This window comes from Tursiops truncatus, chromosome 8 (genome assembly GCF_011762595.2).
Source record: "Tursiops truncatus isolate mTurTru1 chromosome 8, mTurTru1.mat.Y, whole genome shotgun sequence".
Taxonomy (NCBI): domain Eukaryota; kingdom Metazoa; phylum Chordata; class Mammalia; order Artiodactyla; family Delphinidae; genus Tursiops; species Tursiops truncatus.
In genome coordinates, this window is record NC_047041.1 from 7,615,782 (window position 1) to 7,638,278 (window position 22,497).

Below are 22,497 nucleotides of genomic sequence, written 5' to 3' on the forward strand. Positions count from 1 at the left end.
CTGCGAGCATTCACAGGGTTGTCTCACCCCCAGACATTGCTGCCAGCACGTGCGAGGCTCTGAGAAAGGACCCCGGGTATAAGCCATCGTCCAGGCCCTCAGAAAATTCAGAGTCTGCTGGGGGAGGCAACTTATGCACCCGTGAGATGGCTCCACACAGAAACGAGGCCAGCAAGAACCAGTGGGACAGTGCGGACAGTCAGGGAAGGCTTCGGAGAGGACGCAGAACTTGGGTCTGGAGGAGGAACCGTTGCGGGGTCAGCCGGAGAGGGTGGAGGGCCCTGCAGGTGGGCAGCAGAGAGGGGGTTCATGTGGAGGACCTTTGGTGGCTCGGAGGGCAGGAGAGGGTGGGGCTGCTCGTTCAGCCCTGTTCTGCAGGCGGGGGGCCCCCCAGAGGTCTGAGCAGGCAGACGAGGGTGTGCAGGCCACCGCTAAGCTGTCTGCCTCCACACGCGTCCACTTCCCCCGCTCTCTCCCCACACTCCCTCCCAGCCCCCAGCCCTGCCGGGGTCTGAGCAGCAGGGCGGAGGCCTGCCTGCAAGATGGGCGGTAAGAGGGGCCAGACCAAGTACGCAGCACCCCTTGGAACCGGTCAGTGCCCAGCCCGGCCCCCCTGGCTGAACCTCACCCCTTCCAGGCACCAGCTCAGAGCCTGCAGGAGCCCTCTGCCCACTTGGCTTCTTCCTGCCTCCCTGTTCCTGAAACCTGGGGCCTCCGGGCCTGACTAGGGTGAGTGTCACTGCACTGGGAACCTGATGGATGGCCTCGGGAATGGACGCTCGTCTCTGTCTGTAGAGCCTCAGAGCCCATCCATCTTCCCTTGGCAGCCTGTTCCCGCCCCAGTGCTCACCTTCCCGGGGACTATTCCAGGCCTAGGTGGGTCCCAAGAGCCCGAGGGGTTGGGCTGTGTCTTGTTCCCACCAGGGACAGGAAAGAAGGGCAACTTCGCTCCCTGCAGAGCATCAAAACAGGTCCAAGGTTGGGGCGATGCACAGAATGTAAGGGGCATCCAAAACCTCAGTGATCTAGATGGTATTTTAAGGCAATATTTTAAAAAATCAAAGTTAATGCAAAAAAATTAATTTCTGAAAAAAGTATCAAAATATTGAATAAAGACAGGAAACCGTAGCAACACCAAGCCTAGACATACTGGAGCCTGAGGCAAAAGGAAACAATGTGTGCCCCTAACTCCATGATTCCCTGTATTTTTAAATAGTTAATTTTCTTTTCAGAACATTAAAGTACTTGAAAAAATATTGAAACATTTAAAAGTAGATGTATTTAAACTCACAACGTTATTTTATTTACAGTAGAAACAGAGTTTACTTGGCTTTGATGGAAGCAAATATATCAATAATGATAATAATCTATTTCCCTTTGCTTCTCTCATTTTTCAGTTGAAAAAAAATGGCCATGTTTGATCATTTCTCATGACCAAGTGACCATCTTCTGTCATTTTAAATTAATTTCAGCTTCACGATCCTGTCTTTATTTAAAATCGTGATAGTTTGTGCATCATGAATACTTTTGCATTTGTCTTGGTAATTTTTTTTTTTTAATTTTCATTCAATTATAATTTATCTCCATTTCTGAGGTTTGGGGCACACCCATAAACTTCACGCCCGGCCTTGAGTTAGAGCAGAGGTATTGGACCACCTGCCCCCAGCCTGAAACAGAAAAGGGTTCCAGGACCCGGGGCTGGGGGAAGGGGCACTAGGAATAGGCCAGTTCTGGGGCAGCCAGCAGTCACCGTGCATCTGTCCAGGCGAGGCCAGCTAGGGATGGTGAGTTCAAATTTTGGGTGGCTGCAGGGTGAGGTGCCGTAGGGAAATCTTTCTGGACCTGAAGTTCAGTTTCCAGCTCAGATTCCCGCTGTGTGATGTCGGGCAACTCTCTGATCCCTGCTGGGCTCTTTGCTCCTGAGTCCCAGAGGGCTGTTGAGACCTGCCCTGTCTGCCCACCTCTCTGGGTCATGGTGAGGTTCAAGGTAAATAATACTAATGATCGCCCCGTGCTGGGCAGCCAGGGCACCCGAGGCTATTCCACAGCCTCTCTGGTCACTCAGCACAGTGTCAGAAAGTTCTGCTTCATGTCTGACTTAATTCCTCCACCCTCCCTCCCTGGTCCATCTCTTCTGGAAGACCAGCCTAGAGCTCCCTATTCAGTTCTGCAGCCATTGGCTCCCGGCTGGGGCTCCGAGGCAGCCACCTGAATACCCCTGTCCTGAGCATCAGAGAGGGGGTCCTGGGGGCTCAGAGCAGTAAGAGGCCAGAGTCTCCCCTGCACAAACCGCCTCACAGCCGCCTTCAGCACCTAGATACTTCACACCGTGAACAGCTGGGAGGCATAAATCACTTGAAGGAAAGGCCCTTTCAGAGTCAATTTATCAAAGTTTGATAGGAAGCTGTAAACATTGCCTGGCCGCTGTTCCCCCTCCAGACCCCGGCCCTCCCCACCCCCAGTCCGGCCCCCTCCCTCCCCAGCCCTCGGCCCCTGCTCTCCGCTCCCTTCGTCAGAGAACCGGAGGGGCAGAGGCTAATTGGGGGCAGGGAAGAAACTCCCCTGGCTGTGGGCAAACTAATGAGCAAGGCTGGGAGCGGACACAGCCCACAGGGGCTTTGGGAAGCCATCAGGTCCACCGTCTGCCTCGGGGCCATGCCGCCACACGTATGCAACTCATCCCAGACAAGGGAAGACCAAAAACAAAAAACAGTCTCCGGCCATTAAAAAGAATGAAATCATTCCATTTGCAGCAACATGGATGGACCTAGACATGATCCTGCTAAGTGAAGTAAGTCAGACAGAGAAAGACAAATATCATATGATATCACTTATAGGCGGAATCTAAAGAAAATGATACAAATGAACTTATTTACAAAACAGAAACAGACTCACAGACTTAGAGAATGAACTTATGGTTACCTGGGGTGGAAGGGTCAGGGGGAAGGACAGATTGGGAGTTGAGGATTGACATGTACACACTGCTATATTTAAAATAGATAACCAACAAGGACCTACTGTAGAGCACAGGGAACTCTGCTCAATACTTTGTAATAACCTAAATGGGAAAAGAATTTGAAAAAGGATAGATACATGTATGTGTATAACTGAATCACTTTGCTGTACACCTGAAACTAACACAACATTTTTAATCAACTATGCTCCAATATAAAATTTTAAAAAATGTTTTTTATGTATAAAAAGAAAAACAGGCTCTGGAGAAAGAGAGAGAAGCCCCCTCTCCCCTCCCTAGTTCAGTGCTTCCTCATGTCTAACCTCACTCCCTCAGGCTGCACTTGAGCCCCTCTTCCCTTTAAGTGCAGATGGAGAACATATACAGGCCATCCTCTATGTATCGATGACCTCTCTGTTACTGAACGTCCATTGTAAGTTATCCTCATATATGATAAGCCCCAGGAAACTGAGTCAAGCAAGGATGGGAGCCACTGGGCTCATTTAAGGCAACTAAGAAAATAAAAAGTCCGGATTCTGAAATCACCCTTTCCAAAAAAAACCACATCTGCGCTGCAGGGCACCCAGAGAGATGGGTGCTGGTAACCAAGACCACAATTTAATGCCAGGTGTAACTCCAAAAACAGCCCTGCCTCCCTGGCCCAGTGGCCCATCCACGGAGGCAGTGTCTTAGCCCCCAGGAGTTCTGAGCACCTGCGAATCCCATGCCCCACCTCGTGAACAAGTCCAGGCTGAGGGCTGCTTCGTGCAGGGAAAGCCCTGCCCACCTCTCCCGGGACTGCATCCAGTGAATGCAAATTAACTCTAACTGGAGTCTAAAGTAAACATGGTCAAAAAGGAAAGCCACCTTCCTCCCCTACACACACACACACACGCACACGCACACGCACACACTCACACTCACAGTGTGTTCCAAAGTCAAATGCAAGTGATACTTTCAATTATATACCAAATTTGGACAATCCGTGCCTCTGGCCACGAATGTTAGTGGCCATCACAGAAGCCGACTGTGGCTTTAAGACACATCCAATACATTTCACCCCAAATCCTCACTGAACACCTCACCCCAACCGCTCCTCTGAGCAGTGGATGGGCTGTTCCCCAGCAGCACGTATATATGCAGCACTGACACCCCAGATTCCTTCACAGTAACAGTGATGTAGATCTGAGCTGAAACCCATACATTCCGATCCCAGGACGCTCCCAGCAACTCGGTGCTGTCCTGTCTCTTTTTACAGAGTATACACCGTGCTCAGAACCCTTTCCACAGTGAGTCAATTGCTAATCAAAGGAAAGGGGAAGCCTTAGAAGGGAGCCGGTGAAAAGAAGGATCCAAGGGTAGCTAGGCGTAGCTAACAGGTCCCAGAGAGAAGTGTGGTTGAAGGTGGAGAGTGGGGAACACAGAAGTTAAAAGACTTGTCCGAGGTCTCAAGAAATCCAGGGGACACCAGCTGTCCTGGGTCCCATTTGGTGACTCAAATCCCTGTAGCCAACTCCAAACTAGCAATGCCCTAAACTGGCCTGTGAGTCCCACATGGAGTGCCAATGGGACCAAAGGGGACCTTCTGGAACAAAGTAGGTCCTCGATACATCTTAGTGTTTATTAATGTTTCTAGATCTGCTCCTCTCTAAGCATCTCCATCTGGAGGCTTTGTTTTTTCTACCCAACCCCGCTTCGTGCGCATCTCTTCCTACCTTTCACTCGTTTACTCCACGCTCACCTCTTGAGCACTGGCTCTGTGCAAGCTCTCGGCTGGGGCCGGAGAGACAAGGAGGAAAACGACAGGGCTGCTCCCCTCAGGAAGTCACCCCCAGTCAGGCTCCTGGACTCAGCCACCTGCAAGGTGCAGGAGCTCTGCAGGAGCGAAGGGGAGGCTCTCAGCCAGCTCAGCCCCACGGCACCGGCAGAGGTACCGGGTCACACAGGGATGAGCCTGTCCCCTGCCCCCACCAGCACCCAGCCACAGTGTAGTGGGGGTCACATGGGAGGCACTTCAGCAGAGCTTGCAGGTCACATAGGTGCCCACAAGTCAGAAAAGAAGGATGGGTGTTCCAGGAAGAGAGAGCCGCCCCCTAGGGACGTGAGGGCGACCACGCAATGGGGTAACTGCAGGCAGGGAACCCAGCGCAGTGGCTGCACCTCGGAGGTGTCGGGGCAGTGATGCAGAAGGACTCACACACCCCAGAGGAGGGCCCCGCTGCAGGGCCAGCAGGGGTGAGGGGGGCCAAAGGAGACGGGGAGGAAAACATCACTCAGACTCGGAATAAAGAGAATCTATCTTCCAGCTGAGGTCCGGGCACATACCAGTGAGTGGGATTTTTTCATCCTGAGGGTTCCATCAGGATCACCTTCCCCAAAGGGTGGAAGGGGTCTGAGTGGACTCCGGGGGGTCGAGGAGAGTGGGAACCTGTGGGGTCCAGGCTGGAAGGAGACTGAGGAGTGCATCAGAATCAGGGCCGGGAGACAGCTGGCCCAGGAGGCTACCACCCAGCACGGGGGCGGGGGGGGCGGCCCTCCATCCTGGGGCCAGGGTACCTGAGCCCTCACACTGCCCCAGGCTGCCCAGCCCCTGCTGAGGAGCTGCCAGGTGGAAAGGTCTCTAGACTTGAGGTCAGAAAGGTGAGATTAAAATCCTCCTTCTTCCACTAAAAAGCTCTGAGGCCTGGACACCAGCTCTGATCCCACATCCCTGGAACGGCACCCCTCACCCACCTCTTAGGGACGTCACCCAGTGGGTGACTAAGGCTGCACCTCGTAGGTTTGTAATAATTGACATTGTAAGGTAGAAAGTTAGTCTAAATGTTAGGAATGTCTGGGGAGCAGCCTTCTCCATCCCAGGCCAGAGCACCACCCAATTCTGCACCTTGTCACACTTACCTGCCCCGTACGGCTTTCTGGGCAGATCTGATAAGTCTGTCCATGGCCATTGTCACCATGAGACATCAGGGCTCTTTCCCCGTTGCTTCCCTTACCTTGCACATAGCATTTTACTTGACCTTTTTTTCCCCAACTTTATTGAGATATAATTGACTTATAATAATACGTGAGTTTAAGGTACACAGTGCATTGATTTGATACATTCATATATTGCCTGTGATTACCACCACTGCGTTAGCTAACACCTCCATCCCATCACATAATTACCAATTCTTTTTAGTGGTGAGACATTTATGATCTACTCTGGTGGCAATATTAAAATGTATAATACAGTGCAATTAGCTATAATCACCATGCTCTACGTTAGATCCCCAAAACGTGTTAACCTTATAACTGGAAGTTTGTACCCTTCGACCAACATCTCCCCATTTTTCTCACCCTCAGCCCCTCGTAACCACCACTCTACTGTCTGTTTCTCAGAGTTCAGCCTTTTTCAGATTCCACATACGTGATATCATACAGTATTTGTCTTTCTCTAACTTATTTCACTTAGCATAACGCCCTCAAGTTTCATCCACGTTGTTACGAATGGAAAAATCTCCTTCCTCGTGGCTGAATGGTGTTCCATTTTACATAGATATATATATCTTCTTTCTCTATATTGAAAACGTTTTGCAAACCACATATCTGACTTGAGCTTAGCTGGCACCCTGCCTCAACCCCAGGGAGCACCCCACAAATCAGGAGAGAGGGCAGCCGACCTCAACCTTAGCCGACCCAGCTCACGGCCACCCCTGCCAAGGACCTGCTACAACCCGCGCCGTTCGTGTGCTCCCTCGCTCAGTCCTGCACCACGAGAAGCCCATATTGGCTCCACTTTACAGATGAGGAAACTGAAGCTCGGGAAATTTAGAAACTTGCCCAAGGTCACCACGTAAGGAGGTTCCCAGGTCTGTCTGAGAGCAAAGACGGTGCCCACTCTTCACCCTGACACTGCTTCCCTGGGGCCAGAGAGGCAGGGGTTGGGTGGTCCCAAACCCAGCCCACCGACACCAGCAAACACAAGCTGTGGGCGTGACCAGAGGCAGATGGGGAGGCCTTCCCGGCCCCACCGTGAATCGAACCCAGAGCACAGAGCAGGGCCAACATCTTCTCCTGGACAACTACCCAGCTCTCCTCCGAAAGGGCGGTATTCTGATACAGAGCACACTGGGGCCAAAACCACCCCACGCCGCCGCAATTTCATGAGGAAGAGGGGGCCGCTCTGGGAGAAGAGGCGGCGCCCCCCTCCTGTGCACACCGCCTGCAGTGCACGCTGTGATGGCCGCCTCCACTTCCCTTCCCCCTTCCAGCAGAAGGACTCCTTGCCTCAGCTGCTGGGCTGTCGGGTGGCCAGCTCTCCGCTGAGTCCTCTCTGGGGATTACCTGCGGCCCTAGGGGAGGAAGTCCACTGCCAGTGACTGGGCCCTGCAGGGCACAAAGGCCAGCCTGCCCTCCCGGTTTCATAGCTTCCTGTTGGGTCCGCTGAGATCTTCAAGGTGCCACCACCGCAGTCCAGACTGGCCCCTCTGTCCAGTGCCACCTCCCCGGTTCCCATCAGGGGTGATCCAGAGAGGCCTCCCCACTAAGCGTCCTGAGGGCTCTATCTCAGGCTTGGCCTACAGGACCCCAGTCTGCACCGCCCCCTCCTGCACCCTCCCCAGGACGAGCATGGCCTGATTTCCCTCCGGTTGCAAAGAGGCCTCAGCCTTGTCACGTTCCACATCGCAGCATCCTGGCAGATTGTAAAGAGAGAATGTTCACCTGGAAAGTGTGCCCTCTCCGTAGAAAATGCCATGCAGCGCTCACCAGTTTCTGAGGAGAAATGTGCTCTCTCTCTCTGTGAAAAATGAGGAAGATGCGAGACTTTAAAAATATCTATAATGCTAAAGTACGGAGGAGCGGTGAAGCGCTTTTGCAAGGAATTCTAAAAGAATTGCCCTTTTTCAAATTTAGAGACTTGTGCTTTTCCAAAAACAGGCTCAGAGCAGAAAAAAAAAAACCTTGACTTTCTCCTCTTAAGGATGCTGGCAGATACTGGGTTTGGTAAATTTGCATAAAGTTGAAAGGTACGTTTAGCGGTTTTCTGGGATTCCCTGAAATGAATTTTTGTGGCGAGAAGCCCAGAGAAAGCGTTTTGCTTTTTTCCTTGCCTGGCGCACTGCTTTACAGCTCCCCGTGACGAGGGACAGTGTGTTCTGTCTGCTCCCGTTTACCATTTTCCCGAGTGGATGACTTGCCCATCGCTCAGCTCTGTCTCTTCTCGTCCCGCCTGTCTGACCCTGCGTGTCCCCCTCCCTGAACTCTCTCTGTCACTTCTCCATCCTTCCCTGCGCTTCCTCAACCAGCTACCACAGGGAATAAACACACATTTTTATAATGCAAAAATCAGTGTTGCTAGTGTCTCACGTTAAAAGCCAATTATTAGGATTTCATGTGTTTATTTTTTAAGCCCCTTAAAGAGGCGACCTTTTCCCCGTGCCCCTCAGTCTTTGTGAGACTCCTGAGGCCCCAGGTGTTGGTCGGGGAGGTTCCACCAGCCTCACTTCCCTCCTGAGTGAAGCCACGGAGCCTCTTGAGGACCCGGATTTGACAGATGGGCGCCTGTTGCAAAACCGACCATATCAGTTCTGCTTTCTATTTCCGGGACCGACCCAGACACTCCCGAGTCTCGCGGTGTTCCGCTGGGTCAGGATGGCCTCCTTGAAGCTGTTAACGAGACAAAGACCCCGAGACAGCTTCTCGCACAGTTGCAGCCAGACAGCACTGAGGTTAGGAGAGCGCCGCCAGGCCCCCAGGCGCCTGAGCCAGACTCCTGGGCCCCTCACCGTGAGTTGTATCCCTTGTTCCAAGTGGATCTGCCGCTTTGTGCCTCGGTTTCCCCATCTGTAGAATAAGGCATGAGGTTACTGTGAGGTTGAAACCAGTAAACGGCAACCCACGCCACCACACTAGACTTCTCCCCCGGACCCAGCCATGTTGGACAGGAGAACCCCAACGTCAAGGTCAGGACGAGCCGGAGAGCTTTGGGAGGTGCTGCGAAGCAGATATTGACCTGAGAAGGGCATTCAGCCCGCCCTGTGGCCATCTGCACGGCAGCCGAGCTGGAGAGGGAGAAGTCCCTTCCTCCGCAGGATGACCCACCTCCCACGTGGCAGGAGGGATGTCCTCCCCTGCCTGCCCTCCCGCTCCCCCGCCTGCCCCAGGGTTCCACGTGCTCTCCCACCCCACCCTGTTCTCCTTGCTGCTGCTCTTCTCACAGGTCGCCCTTTCCCATCTGGTTTCTCCCTCTGGCCACCAAAGGGTGCTACACCTGCTCTCCACACACCATCACACATCACCCACCTGCGCCGTGAACACACACACAGACGCGCACACACACACACAGCCCTCTGCCTGCGTGGAGCCCGCCATCTGCGCCCTCCCCCTCCCCCTTATCTCTCCTTCCCTCTGCTCTGCACACATCCTGTGATACATTTGTGTACTTGGGATTAAGGAAGCATCCGTCTCCTCACAGACAGCGCCTCACTGATGAGATGGCTCAGACCCTTTCAGGGTTTCATCGGAAATAAACAGAGTGCACACCCTTCCTCATTTGAGGGGCGAAGCAAGTGACTTTGTTTGACTTTGCCCCTACAGCATCTGTCTCCCTTGCCGCATCTCTCCTCCCTGGGGGCCCTGCCCATCCTGGCCTCTTACCTCCTGCTGTCGCCGTCACCATGGTGATGGCTTTGTTAGTGCTTTGAGGCAAGGTGCTGACCAGGCCACCTAGGGAGGCTGAGGCCAGGGTGCAACACAAGGAGGTAACAGAGCAGGAGGTTGAAACGAGCAATTTCACATGTAACTGCTGCTCTCCGTGTCCACTTATTGAACAGACAGTAATCGTATCGGGAGCTAATGAGGGCTGAGTTCTTACTGTGGTGTCAAGCTCTGGGACAAAGCACTTGTATTAACCCATTTCATCAGCACACAGCCCTGTGAGATAGATACTGTAATATCCATGCCATCCATGCTATCTTGCCCACAGTCACGCAGCCAGGAGCCAGGAGCGGGGCACCTGCCGCCCATCTTTTCCCTGCATAACAGGAGCTCCAGGTGAAGCGCGGACTTCCCAGTGTCCGGACCTTTGCAAGTCGCTGGAGTCAGGGACCCCTGAGCTCAGCTAGTCCAGGGCCCCCCAGGCTGGGGGCAGGGCCAGAGCTGAAATGCAGCCTCCAGCCCCCTCTCCTCCTGTCCTTCTGCCCCCAACCTCCCAGGAAAAGTGTCTGGGCAATGGTGCCACAGAATCTGTGGATGACACATCTTAAAAAGACCCTATTTGCATCTTACCCCAAATCTTCTTTAGGTAGACCTGACTGGGAGTGGAGACGGTCTGAAGAGGGGGGAAGGCACTCACATTTATTAAATTACATATACCTAATTAACACATGTATAGCATTGCCAGGTAAAATGCAGGATGCCAGTTACATTTGAATTTCAGATAAACATACTAAAAATTATTTGCAGTTTATCTGAAATTCTAATTTATCTGGGCGTTCTGTACTTTTATTTACTAAATGTGACAAACCCTGCACGTCTCCCAACTCCACTGCTTACTAGCTGCGTGACACGGGGCAAGAAACCTAACTGCTTTGTGCCTCCATTTCCTTGTCTCTAAAATATGCATGACCACGTCTACCTGTATAGCGTTGTTGTGAGGATTAAATGACTACTTTTATGGCACTGGAAGAGCTCTGGAGTTCGGGCTGTTAACCATATTATTATTATTTGTTGTTGTTGTATTCTTATTACTACACCCAAGGTAATACGCTAGGAGGTGGTAAAAATGCAAAGATGTATTAAGACTCCACCTGGAGCTGTAGGGAACCTGAAACAGGTCCACAGGTCAAGTAACATGGACCACGGTGGGTGTCAGCATGAAAGACTAGTGCTAAGGGAGCAGGGGATGTTTGCTTCCAGCTCAGTGGGATCAGACAAGGCAACAGCTAACCAAGATTTATTGAGGGTCACTCTGAGCTGCACACGGTACTAAGTACTGGGATAGAAAGAAGAACCCGGCAAGGGCCAGCCCTCAAGGCGCTCACAGCGGTCGGGCAGCCGACGGCAATGGCACCAAGGGCCACACGAGCTCATGGAGATGGCACATGGTCTCAGGGCAAGGGCTGAGATTGACAGAGGGCTTCCTGGAGGAGGTGACAGTAAAGAATGACCAAGAGTTAACAAGGCAAAGGTGGCCTTTGAGCTGCTTGGAGAGAGGATGGTATTCCAGCCTGTTAAGAATCGGGATGAGGACATTCTCGGCAGAGGGAACTTCACAGACCCAAGCATGTGGTTGTAAAGGTCAGGCTATCCTTGCAGAGAGGTGAACAGACCCGTCCAAGGAAAGCACACGAGAAAGAGCTGGAGAAAGAAGGCCTAGCTGGAGAGAGCCTTGGACGCGCTCCATGCGGATGAACTGGGTTTTATCCCGGAGCAGCAGGGAGTGATGGACATTGTGAGTAGCAGAGATGGAGCCTGTGGGACTGTCCCCGACCATCACGGAGGTGGAAAGGGCTGGAGCGGAGCGGAGAGGGTCGCGGCCATGGGCCCAGTGCTGGGACTACTACAGGAGCCCAGAGCTCCGAGCCATCTTTCAGGAGCAAACCGGACAGTCGGTTACTACTGAGTGCATCGGTTAGCTTTTGCAAACTTAATGATTCTGTAAGCCAGCGATTTGGCCGAGCCCAGAGGAGATGCTCATCTCGACTCCACACGGGGTCAGCGGCACACGCACGCCTTTGCAGCCGTCTAGCATAACGGCCTCACTCTCATGGGCACAGGATGTGGGGAGACTGGAGAGGGAAGGGGGCCAAGCAGGCAGGGCAGAAGATCACCCCTGGGGAGCAGCAGGGTCTTCACCCCGCGTCTGGTGAGGACAGGGCAGGGAAAGCGGAGAGAGACCTCTGCTTCCCCAAGGAAACAGAGCACCAGACTCACAAGCCCCAGGAACTCTGCCCACCATCTTTCAAGGGAATGAGCCCAGTCTGCTTGAAGAACAAATAACCTCTCTACAACACTGGACCATTGATAAAGTGTTTTCCCACACTGCATCTCACTTGATCCTGGGAGCTACACAGCAAATCTGGTTTTATTATATAGTCTGTTCTACAAATGAGGAAACTGAGGCACAGAAAGGCTAAGAAAGTTGGCCATGGCCACATGCTAGTAAGTGTAGGGCTCAGCATGTGAGCCCAAGCTGCCTGACTTTCGAGTTAGCCAAGGAAAGGGAAAGTGACAATTGGGGAAGAGTGACTTATTCCAGGAGTTGCAGGTGATTCTTATCCATAAGAACAAATTAGAAGTGATGGAAAATGAAGCAGAAGGGATTGGCGAGAGCCACGAAGTTCAGACTTTATCCAGATGGCAGTGGGGGACCTTTGGAAGACTGTAAACAGAGGACTGCTAGAAATGCAGCAAATGGTGAGTGAATGGATGACTGAGTGGATGGGTGAATATCAAACCTTTGCAAAGATCACTCTGGAACAGTGTGGAGGGTAGAGCAGGGGGTGTTAGGTATTGTAACCCAAGTAAGAAACGATGAGGGCCTGAGACAGGAAGACTGCTGGGGATGGAAAGGGAGAGACAAATCTGAGAGAGATTTCAGAGAATTAACCAGGATGGTTCGTAATGCCGGATGCAGGAGAGTGGAATTCGGAAAGACGTGCAGATTTCTAGCTTCAGTCATTGAATGGCGGTGCCGATCCCCCAAATAGAAGTTCTGCCTATTGGGGATTTATCAACGCGCAGATGTTGGCGGCGTCCACAGGAAAGCCATGTGCTTCTCCACGGCTAGTGCACAGAAGGACGTATGCAGGCCTGAGAATCCCTGGGGAAGAACACCAGTTACGGGTGGGAAGAAGACAGAAAGTAGCATCCAGAGAGGATGGGAGAAAACCAGAAGAGGATCCTAGAGGCCAGTTTAGGATTTCTCTATTCCCCCACTTGGTCTTTTTTTTCCTTAGTACTTACTACCAACCAACATTGTATTATGTATTTACCCGTTTATTGTCTGTCTCTCCCACTGGAATATAAACTCCACCAAGGCAGGAGTTTTGCGTCCCCGCTGCTTTGAGCAGGGCCTGGCACATAGTAGATACTCAACATAGATTTTCTGAATACATGTCTAGTGAGCTGGGCCTGAGAAGCCAACCCTTAAAAGCAGGCGCATCCCGGTCGTGTCTTTACAGACTGCGGTTCTGCACTTTGGCCATTAGGTGGCGCATCAAAGTGAGCGAGGAAGCTGGAGGCTGGGATCGCATGGGGCCCAGAACCTGACAACGGGGCAGAATGACAAAAGTGAGCAAAGCGTGGATCTGAACGGCAGAAATCATTCCTCCTCTCCCTTAGCAGACATCTTTCTCCAACACAAACAGCAAGTCAGGCTCGTGCGTCATCGAGCCGTCGGAAATCAGGTTGGGGGACGGGAGTGCGGGGTCTGAATGCATAGGGATAAAGAGTCAGGACTGGGGCAGGAGGGTTGACGGGACGGGCTGTGAGGCACAGCCCCAGCTTCACGGGCGGCTCTGCGTGCTGCTCTGATGCTGGCAGAACATATCACAGGGGAAAACAAACCTGGGTCTCAATCCCAACCCTACCCCTTACCTGCTGTGTTAACCCAGCTAAGTAATTGGCCCTCCCTGAGCCCCAGTTTCCTAGTCTATAAAATGGAGGTCCTAAGAGCACCCGTTTCGAGGAAAACTGAGAATGAAACAAGAGGGCCCTTGGCCCAGTGCCGTCCACATAAACAAAACTAAATGTCATTCTTAAAAATTGAACCTGATAGGGCTTCCCTGGTGGCGCAGTGGTTGAGAGTCCGCCTGCCGATGCAGGGGACACGGGTTCGTGCCCCGGTCCGGGAGGATCCCACATGCCGCGGAGCGGCTGGGCCCGTGAGCCATGGCCACTGCGCCTGCGCGTCCGGAGCCTGTGCTCTGCAACGGGAGAGGCTACAACAGTGAGAGGCCCGCGTACCGCAAAAGAAAAAAAAAAAAAAAAAATTGGGCCTGATAATCAATATTTGTCTAGCCGTTTACAAAGCTCCCTCCTCATTCTTCATATCATAAAGGTAATCCTCAAAACAGCCTGCAGGTATCTTTATCACCCCACTTCCCAGACAAGAGGGCAAACATTATCGGATTACATATGTAATACAGCTTGTAAAGGGATGGACTCGAGCCAGGTTCAGCTCAGCAAACATACATGGGATAACCCTGGAGCGTCAGGTGCTCTGCCAGGTGACGAGGACGGGTGAGGTTGCAGTCTAGGGAAAGACAAACACACTCAGATCATTTCCATAGAAGAGGTTAGATACTGAGACAGAAGGATGCCCAGGATGCTATAGGATCATAGACAAAAGCCACTTGGTCCAACCTGGAGATCCAGAAAGACCTCATGGACTGAGCAACCCCTTAGCTATATCTGGAAGGCTGGGTAAGAATGATCCAGGAGAAGAAGGACCCCAGCATTCCAAGGTAAAGAACTGCCCAAGCAAAAGAACCTGTTATTTTTATTTTTTCAATGCGTTGGGTCTTTGTTGCTGCACGTGGGCTTTTTCTCTAGTTGTGGCGAGCAGGGGCTACTCCTCTCAGAGGTGTAAGGGCTTCTCATTGCGGTGGCTTCTCTTGTTGCAGAGCACAGGCGCACGGGCTTCAGTAGTTGTGGTGCTCAGGCTCAGTAGTTGTGGCTCGCAGGCTCTAGAGCGCGGGCTCCGTAGTTGTGGCGCACGGGCTTAGTTGCTCCACAGCACGTGGGATCTTCCCACACCAGGGCTCGAACCCGTGTCCCCTGCATTGGCAGGTGGATTCTTAACCACTGCGCCACCAGGGAAGTCCCAAAGGGACCTGTAATGAAACACATCCATACTGGGGTCCACCTCTAAATCTAGTGTCTAGTGAGCAGGACGCTACCCCCAGGAAGTCATGGAGGGAAAGGCACCAACCAGCACAGAGGTCCCCACACGTGTTCTCACTGTCCAATGAGCCTTTTCTTCAAAGCACTTATCGGTTTGTAATCATCCTAGGAGCCCTCCAGAGCAGTGTTCCTCAGACTTTAACGTACATACCAGTTATCTGGGTCGTTTCTAAGCGCAGATCCAGATTCAGGAGCTCTTGAGGTGAAGCACAAGCCTGCGTTTCTAACAAGCTCCCGGGTGATGTGGAGGCTGCAGCTCCGACCCGGGAACACGCTCTGAGTAACAAAGTTCACCCTACCGGCTCAAGAGGGCAGGCTGGGTCTGGCTTTACTCAACCAGTATGGGCTCAGATTGGGGTGTGAAAGAGGCTGAAAGAAAGACGTGGAAACATCAATTTCAGGAGGGAAGGAAGGAATGCTGGCCGTGCACCCGGGACACTGGGAGGAAAGAAGGTTCTGGAGTGTGGGAGGTGCTGGTTAGGATGAGCTCGGAGGCCCCTGGGGGTCCTCCCTCCCCTCCAGTCAGCTCCCCCCACTCCCAGCACAAACTCAGTCCGCTCCCTTCCTGACTCCCTGGGGCCTGGGGCTGAACACTGACCCCTAAAAGCAGAGAAAAGCACCATGGAAGGCACACCTCATCTTCCCTCCAAGCCAGAAGCCCTCCGAGCTGCCACCCTGCTTGCAGCAGACCTCTCCCTAGCCTATGATCCAGAGAAATCAGACGGGGGTCCCTCCTCGACCGAGGGGTCTGGTGCTACCGAGAAAACAAGCCGAGAACCCCACCACCCCAAGCCCTCCCGCCTGGGCTCCTCCTTTCCAGAAACGGCAGGAAGCAACCACTCCCCAAGGTCCCACCATAGGGAGTTCCTGTCCGTGCAAGGGGTGGGAGGCACCTCCTCTTTGCCCGCCACCCCAACTCTACCCACCGCCATACACACACGGCATAGAAACTGCTGGCCTCGGAAGCAAACGCCCATGCCAGACCCCTCACCCAGGGATCTTTCATTTATTCATTCAACAAACATTTACTGAGCACCTACTGTGTGCCAGGCACTGATCTAGTGACCAAGAGAGACAAGGTCTTTCTTTGCTGTCAGGCAGCCTCCTTTCCATAAGGGGAGATACAAATGAACCCAGTGATAAAGAAGCAAGGGGGCTGGTGTGACAGAGAGTCATGAGGGGCTGTTACACAGGGTGGCCAGGCCTCGAAGAGGACGTGGCATTTAAGCTGCACCATCACTGACGAGGAGAAGCCAGCAAGACAAAGACACAGAAAAGAACATTCCAGACGGAAAGGCCCTGGGGCGGGGCGTGGTGAGGGCCGAGTGGCTGAGTGGAAGGAAGCCAGGTCCCAGAGGGAGGCCAGGACCAGGGGTGCAGGTGCTTATAGACAACAGAGATGATTTCAAATTACGTTCCAGGGACAGTGCAGAGGCCCCAGAGAGCTTGGAGCAGAGCAGTGACCCAACCAGACTGTGTTTGAACAGCCCACTTGTGGAGAAGGCACTGCACATGAGTTGAACAGGACCCGGGCCTGCCCTCCAGAAAGCTTAGCGTCTACGAGGTGCTCCCGGTACTGATGGGGGTGGGGGGATGGCCCGCTGACCGCCCCACCTCTGCCCCTGGCAACATAAGCTCCGTGTCCGGGCTGCTGGCCTCTGCTGGCAGATGTGTCCCATCCCCCATCTCTGGGGACCAACCATCTGGGCTGACAGAGCATCTGGGGAACCCTGGAAGCCCAGCGGGCTGGAGGGGGCCACTTAGGTGACCAACTGGACTTTGGAGGAGACCCCAGAGCGCTGCCCATGGCCTGACACCAAGAGAATTTTCCCAGCCTGTTCGGGCAAAGTTGACCAACCGGGCAGACCAAGACCAAGGAGTCAAATGAGCTGGGCACAGAGTCAGTGAGCAGTTCCAGAATGAGGCGGAAGCCCTCTAACCCAGCTCCACTCTGCTCTCTGTCCAGCCGATGTCCTGCAGGAAGGAGAGTCAGATGGTCACCCCTAGCACATGCTCTAGTGCAGGAGGCCTTCTGATCATAGGAGCACGTCTTAGAGATAGCTGTGGGGCTGGGGATCGGTCCCATACAACTTTTAGCCACAGAATCTCTTGTTGCTGTAAAATGGTATAAAGAACCCTAGTACCTAAAACAGGTGAAAGCTTTACCGCCCAGGTGGAGCCAGGCTGCACTTCCCCATCCCCTCTTACCCTCGCTCCCTGTGACTCTGGGCAGCCACCATGCTCTCTGGCCTCATACACATCCCCTGTGCCTCCCTGCCCGCCGCTCCACTGAAGCCCGCTTGCTCTGGGCAGCAGAGTTGGGATAAATTCCTCAGGGGCTCCCTCCCACAGAGGGAGCGCGGGTCCTCCACACTGTACACCCACACACGTGGCACTGTCTACACGGCTGATGGCCAGAGATGGGCAGAGCAAGGAGGAAGGCCCCCAGCCGCCTGCCCAAAGCCCGGATGACAGAAGGGTAAATGGCAAAGAGCCAGGCCCCCCCCCCCCCCCGCGACTGTAGAACCCTAATTCGCATGATGTGCCCCTTTCAAATGCAGCGCCCCAGAGCCAGCCCCTGTCCCAGGGAGGGTGTGACCCCCGGGCTGCCTTCCAGCTCCCGGCACCCGCTCTGCCCGGGCTCAAGTCCTCCCAGGTCTCAGTCACCCAACAGCTAATGCACTTTTCCTGACTGACAACAAGCTCAACACCAAAACCGTCAACTATTTTTATCTCCGGATTAATCACAAAAGGTTAACGCTTCCACCTTCCCTGTGATTAAAAAATTAGGAGACCAAGCTCTATAGTGGTTCAGGATAATAACGAATCCTGGGAGGGGGATGGATGAATAATGCATCTCTAGGCTCGGGCTGCTCGAGACTCTCTCCCCTCCTGGCCCCCCAGGTCCGGGCCCGGGTCTGAATGGAGAGGTAATGAGTCACCCCCCTCCTGTCAGGACCACAGCTGCCAGGAGGGAGCGACTGTTGATTTCTATTCAGCCTGCGGGCCCCAAACCTCCCCCCTCCTCCCCCTCCCCCCCTCCCCCGCCCCAGCCCCCATCCACACCCCTCCTACCCCATCTGGTGTGCACCGAGGCGAGGGCCAATCCCTAATGCATGGTTACGTGAACGACTGGCGTGATAACCACTTACTTGGGAAGATGTGTGCACACGCACACGTGCACCTAAGCATCGCACGGCACAGTCCCACTCCCCTCTCCCCTCCTCTAACCCGACATTCCAAACGCAGCACTAGCCGTGATCACAGGTGGTTACACTGAGCAAAGGCCCAGAGACACTATGTTCTCAAACCCGGTCACACAGCAGAATCCTCTGCGAGCTTTAAAATGCCCTGATGCTCTGGTCTACCCCCTGAAATGGGGATTCAACTGGTCAGGGTGTGGCCTGGCGATGGGACGTTTAAAACCTCCCCCGGAATATTGTAAACTGCAGCGAGAACCACTGTCTCGGGCCCAACAAATGTCAGTGCTGGAGGAACGTTCCAGATCCCCTGTTGTACTTTCACACTTTATATCTGAGGAAATAAAACCGGGCAAGGGACTGCCTTCCCGCTTCGGCCTCTGATTTAGGGCACTTCCACGATCTCGCCCCCTTGGCTCAGCACTGGGGATGGCCAGGTGTTGATTCTGTTCCGGAAGCTTCTTTCCAGTCTCCCTGGCCTTCAGCAAGCTCTGCCTGAGCACATCCATCGAATCGAAAGCCGCCACCCGGAGGGAGGGGCCCGGAGCCCAGCGCAGCCCTCCCTGCTGGAAGGGCAGCACTATAAGGCCCTCCTTAGCCTCCCTGGGGCTCTCTGGCCCACAGCACCAAGGAGGCCTCTGGCACTAATGAGGGGGTAAAGGGTGGGCGGGGTAGGAGGCTGTCTTTACTGTCCGGCCCACACCTACCGTCTACCTGCACCCAGGTCCCCCTAGGAGGCTGGGCAGGGCTGAATGAGGCCGACTTTCTCCCTGGGCCAGGATCACAGTGGAGTCCTGGGGCTGACGAGAGCAACTTGGAAGCCGGGAGGGTTTTTTTTCCCTTAGGAAATAGAAACTTGGGGGATGGCACTCGCCAGGGCTGTAGTTCTGAACCAGGCGTCCTGGAGGCCGGAAAGGGAGGGGGCAGAGCCGCTAGCTGGAGGCGTGCTGCTTCAAGTACTCACCTGGCCCCAGGGTCTCCTGGAGTTTCCTGAGGAGCCTGGCAGGTGCCAGGGCAGGGATGGGCCCTGGGGAGTGGAGGGAAGCCAGCAGGTTGCTGGGGGTGCCCTGGGTGGGGAGGGGCTGGAAGGCAGAGCTGCTGGGTCTGGACGTGCCTCCACTGCCTGGACAGGCTGCCTTCCTGCCCACGGGCCCAGAAGGTCGCACAGGGCCTGGCTGGAAGGATGGACTTTCTCTGGCTACTGGGCAAAGAAGGCCCTTTGCGTGAGGACCCCAACTCTCACCTAATGACCCATTCACTGAGCAAACATGCAGCTCAGCCCTCCTGACCAGCCCCGCCTTGGGGAAGAAGGCCAGGGATTCCTCAGGTGGTCTCCAAGGAGCCCTGCCCCTTCTGGTTTGTCCAGGAAGGAGAGACAGGGAAAGCAGAGGCCTGAGACCCTCGTGCGTCCACAAGCACAAACCTCAGAAGAGGCTCTGTGACCTTAGGCCAGTCACTTAACTTCTCTGGGCCTCTTCTCCCAACAATGGTCATCCATCATCATAACTGCCCATCCCACATCCCATGGTCGTCATGGGGATCAAAGGCGTGACTGCACTGGAGTTAGCAAACGCGTATGGCGCTTCCGCCAGGCACCAGGCCCTGTGCCGGGCGCTACGGGAGGCATCACTCTCCCCCTGGCAGTCCCCGTCTCGTGGCGGGGACCACGCTGCTATGAAATGGGGTGGAAGGACCAGGCAAGAGAGATTCATTCTGACTCTGGGATGAGGGAGAGTAAAGTGCTAAGGAGATGCCCAGCCCTCTGAAACACTGTCTCAGCCTTGAAAGGTCGCCTGTCACCTGTCCCCTGCAGGGGAAGCAACCAGCCTGGTGCTCCAAGTGTCAGGGGACCTGCTTCCAGCCCTGGCTCTGCTACTCATGCACTGTGTGACCTTGAGCAAGTCACTTGGTCTTGCTGAGCCTCGGTTTCCAGATCTGTGTAATTGGGATAATAATGTTTACCTCGCAAGATGGTTGTGAGGACTAAATCAGACGACAGATGTGACATTGCTTTGTTTTAAAAGAGGGAGAGAGAAGTTAAAAAGAATGATCTGGGCTTCCCTGGTGGCGCAGTGGTTGAGAGTCCGCCTGCCGATGCAGGGGACACGGGTTCGTGCCCCGGTCCGGGAAGATCCCACACGCCGCGGAGCGGCTGGGCCCGTGAGCCATGGCCGCTGAGCCTGCGCATCTGGAGCCTGTGCTCCGCAACGGGAGAGGCCACAGCAGTGAGAGGCCCGCGTACCGCAAAAAAAAAAAAAAAAAAAAGCAATCCAGGCAGCCGTGCCGTGCTTCCCGATCTGCAAATCATAGCTAATGACACCTGCCCTGTCCCCTCACGGGCTGCCGCACGCGGGATGAAATGATGACATGAGAGTCCTCTGCAAATAAACACGCGATGCCTGTGTCAGGATTACCGCTGTTGTTGCTGTTATTGTTATCCTACAAGGGGATTATACATTTTATTAAAGAATGATAATTACTGTTGGTCATCAACTCCATAAAGTCCACCCAGCCCTGCCCGAGGGGAGGGGCGCCCTCAGCCTGACCTCTCCCCTCCTCTCCCCGCAGTGCCACCTGACGACCCCGTCATCCTGGGGGGGCCTGTCATCAGCCTGCGGGCCGGGGACCCCCTCAACCTCACCTGCCATGCAGACAACGCCAAGCCTGCAGCCTCCATCATCTGGCTGAGGAAGGGAGAGGTGATCAATGGAGCCACCTACTCCAAGGTGAGGCGGGGTGGAGGGAGGGGAGGGGCTGCAGGAGGGGCCGGCTCTCCCCATCTCTCTGCAGCTCTTGCTCTGCCTGTATGATTTTCTGTCACCTTTTGTTCCTGGCTCGTTGTCTCTCTCTCTCTGTCTTTTCTCTCGTGCGCGCACTGTCACTTTGTCTCTCTTTTTCTCTCTCGTGCTCTGCCTCTATTTATCTGACCTTTTCTGTCTCTCCTCCACTTTCTCTCTTTCCTGGGGTAATCGCTGAGCTTGGTCACCCTAAGAATAGAGTATGGTCAGAGGAGAGGACTCAGGGACACAGGTGGCCAGGGCTGAGGGTTGCCAGATAAAATACAGGATGTCCAGTTAAACGTGAATCTCAGGTAAACAATAAATAACTTTTCAGTGTAGGTATGTCCCAAATATTACATGGGCCACACTATGGGCCATACTTATACTAAAGATTATGCACTGTTTATCTGAAATTCAAAGTTAACTGATGTCTGTATTTCTATTAGTCGATCTGCCCACCCTCCCAGAGCTGCAAGGTGAGGCTCTTTAGGTTCCTTCCTGTCCCAGGTGCCTGGCTTGGGGTGGGGGAGGGGTGCTGAATCCAGCCCATAATCCCTTACCAAGCCCTGCATCTGCTGTACCTACCGGCTGAGGTGCTTTTCTCTAATTTACACAAGGTGCCAGGAGCTGGAAGGGCCCTGAACTGGCCCCTGTATTTGTCATGTTTTTATTTTCTATATTTCATGATGCTTTGACATCTTGTAGTTGAGGAGGGACGGTCCCTCCTAGGGTTCGCTAATCCCTAGAGAGCAAACACCTGGGAACAGGCCTCTACTATGCAAACCAAAGCACCCTGGGTCCACAGCCTCACCCCCTCCTCTATCAGGCTCTTGCGGTCCCAGGCTCTCTCCCCCTACCCTAAGTCACTGCAGAGCTGGATACCAGGTAACCAGAGACCACCCCTATAGCCTAGAGCCCGCGGAAATTATTCTAACCCTCCAACCCTAGACCTGTTCAGCTGCTTACTCTGCCTCGTCCATTCTTTCCCACAGAAACCACAGTAAAGGCTTGCACCCGTGCTTTCCCCTCGCTCCCTCTGCCTCCTGACTGACCAGGTGCCTCCTGGCGGGGCCAGTGCTGTACGTGGAGTCGTGTGCCCCCTCCTCTAGGGAGCTGAGTAACAAACTACCTTTTCTTTTTTCCTTTTTTGGCCATGCCGTATGGCTTGTGGGATCTCAGTTCCCCAGCCAGGGACTGAACCCACAACCTCGGCAGTGAAGCCCGGAGTCCTAACCACTGGACCGCCAGGGAATTCCCCAAACTACCTTTTCAATGGCCACCTTCTCCTGATCTGTCAGCCTCACCAACCCTGAATAAAAACAAAATCCTCGGCACGTTTTAAAACAGCTCCCACCAAACTCCACTCCAGGATGCTGTGAGTAGAGTTCCAGGCGGCACTGACATACCCCGGAGCCGTTAAAGGTGAACGGGACCTTGGGGAGGGCTGGTCCGACTCCCTGATCTACAGACGAGGGAAGTGACGGCCCTTCTCACCTGATGACGGTCCTCCCAACGGCGGGCCTACTCCTCCTCTCCGGGCAGCCTCAGACACATGCGCAGCTGCTCAGAGACTGGATCAGGCTCTGAGGCAGGAGACCCAGGCCTCCAGAACCGTGGCTCTCCTTTCCCCTTGGCCCTCCTTGGCCTCAGAGAGCAGGAGGGGCACGGCCTGCTGCCC

General features: G+C 54.0%; 1 protein-coding gene and 1 long non-coding RNA gene across 2 annotated transcripts in view; one reads left to right on the top strand and one right to left on the bottom strand.

The window, feature by feature from the left end:
* The window catches only part of KIRREL3 (kirre like nephrin family adhesion molecule 3), a 146,666-nt gene that overhangs the window by 84,245 nt on the left and 39,924 nt on the right, over positions 1-22,497 (top strand). The window contains exon 5 of the mRNA XM_073807948.1: positions 20,608-20,765. Within this exon, the coding sequence (XP_073664049.1) occupies positions 20,608-20,765 (158 nt within the window). The remainder of the gene's footprint in view (positions 1-20,607; positions 20,766-22,497) is intronic.
* LOC141279299 (uncharacterized) lies at positions 5,985-14,979 on the bottom strand. Its single transcript, XR_012333268.1, has 3 exons — positions 14,427-14,979; positions 13,706-14,189; positions 5,985-8,776 (listed from the first exon to the last, which is right to left on the bottom strand). It is a non-coding gene; the product is annotated as an uncharacterized lncRNA (long non-coding RNA).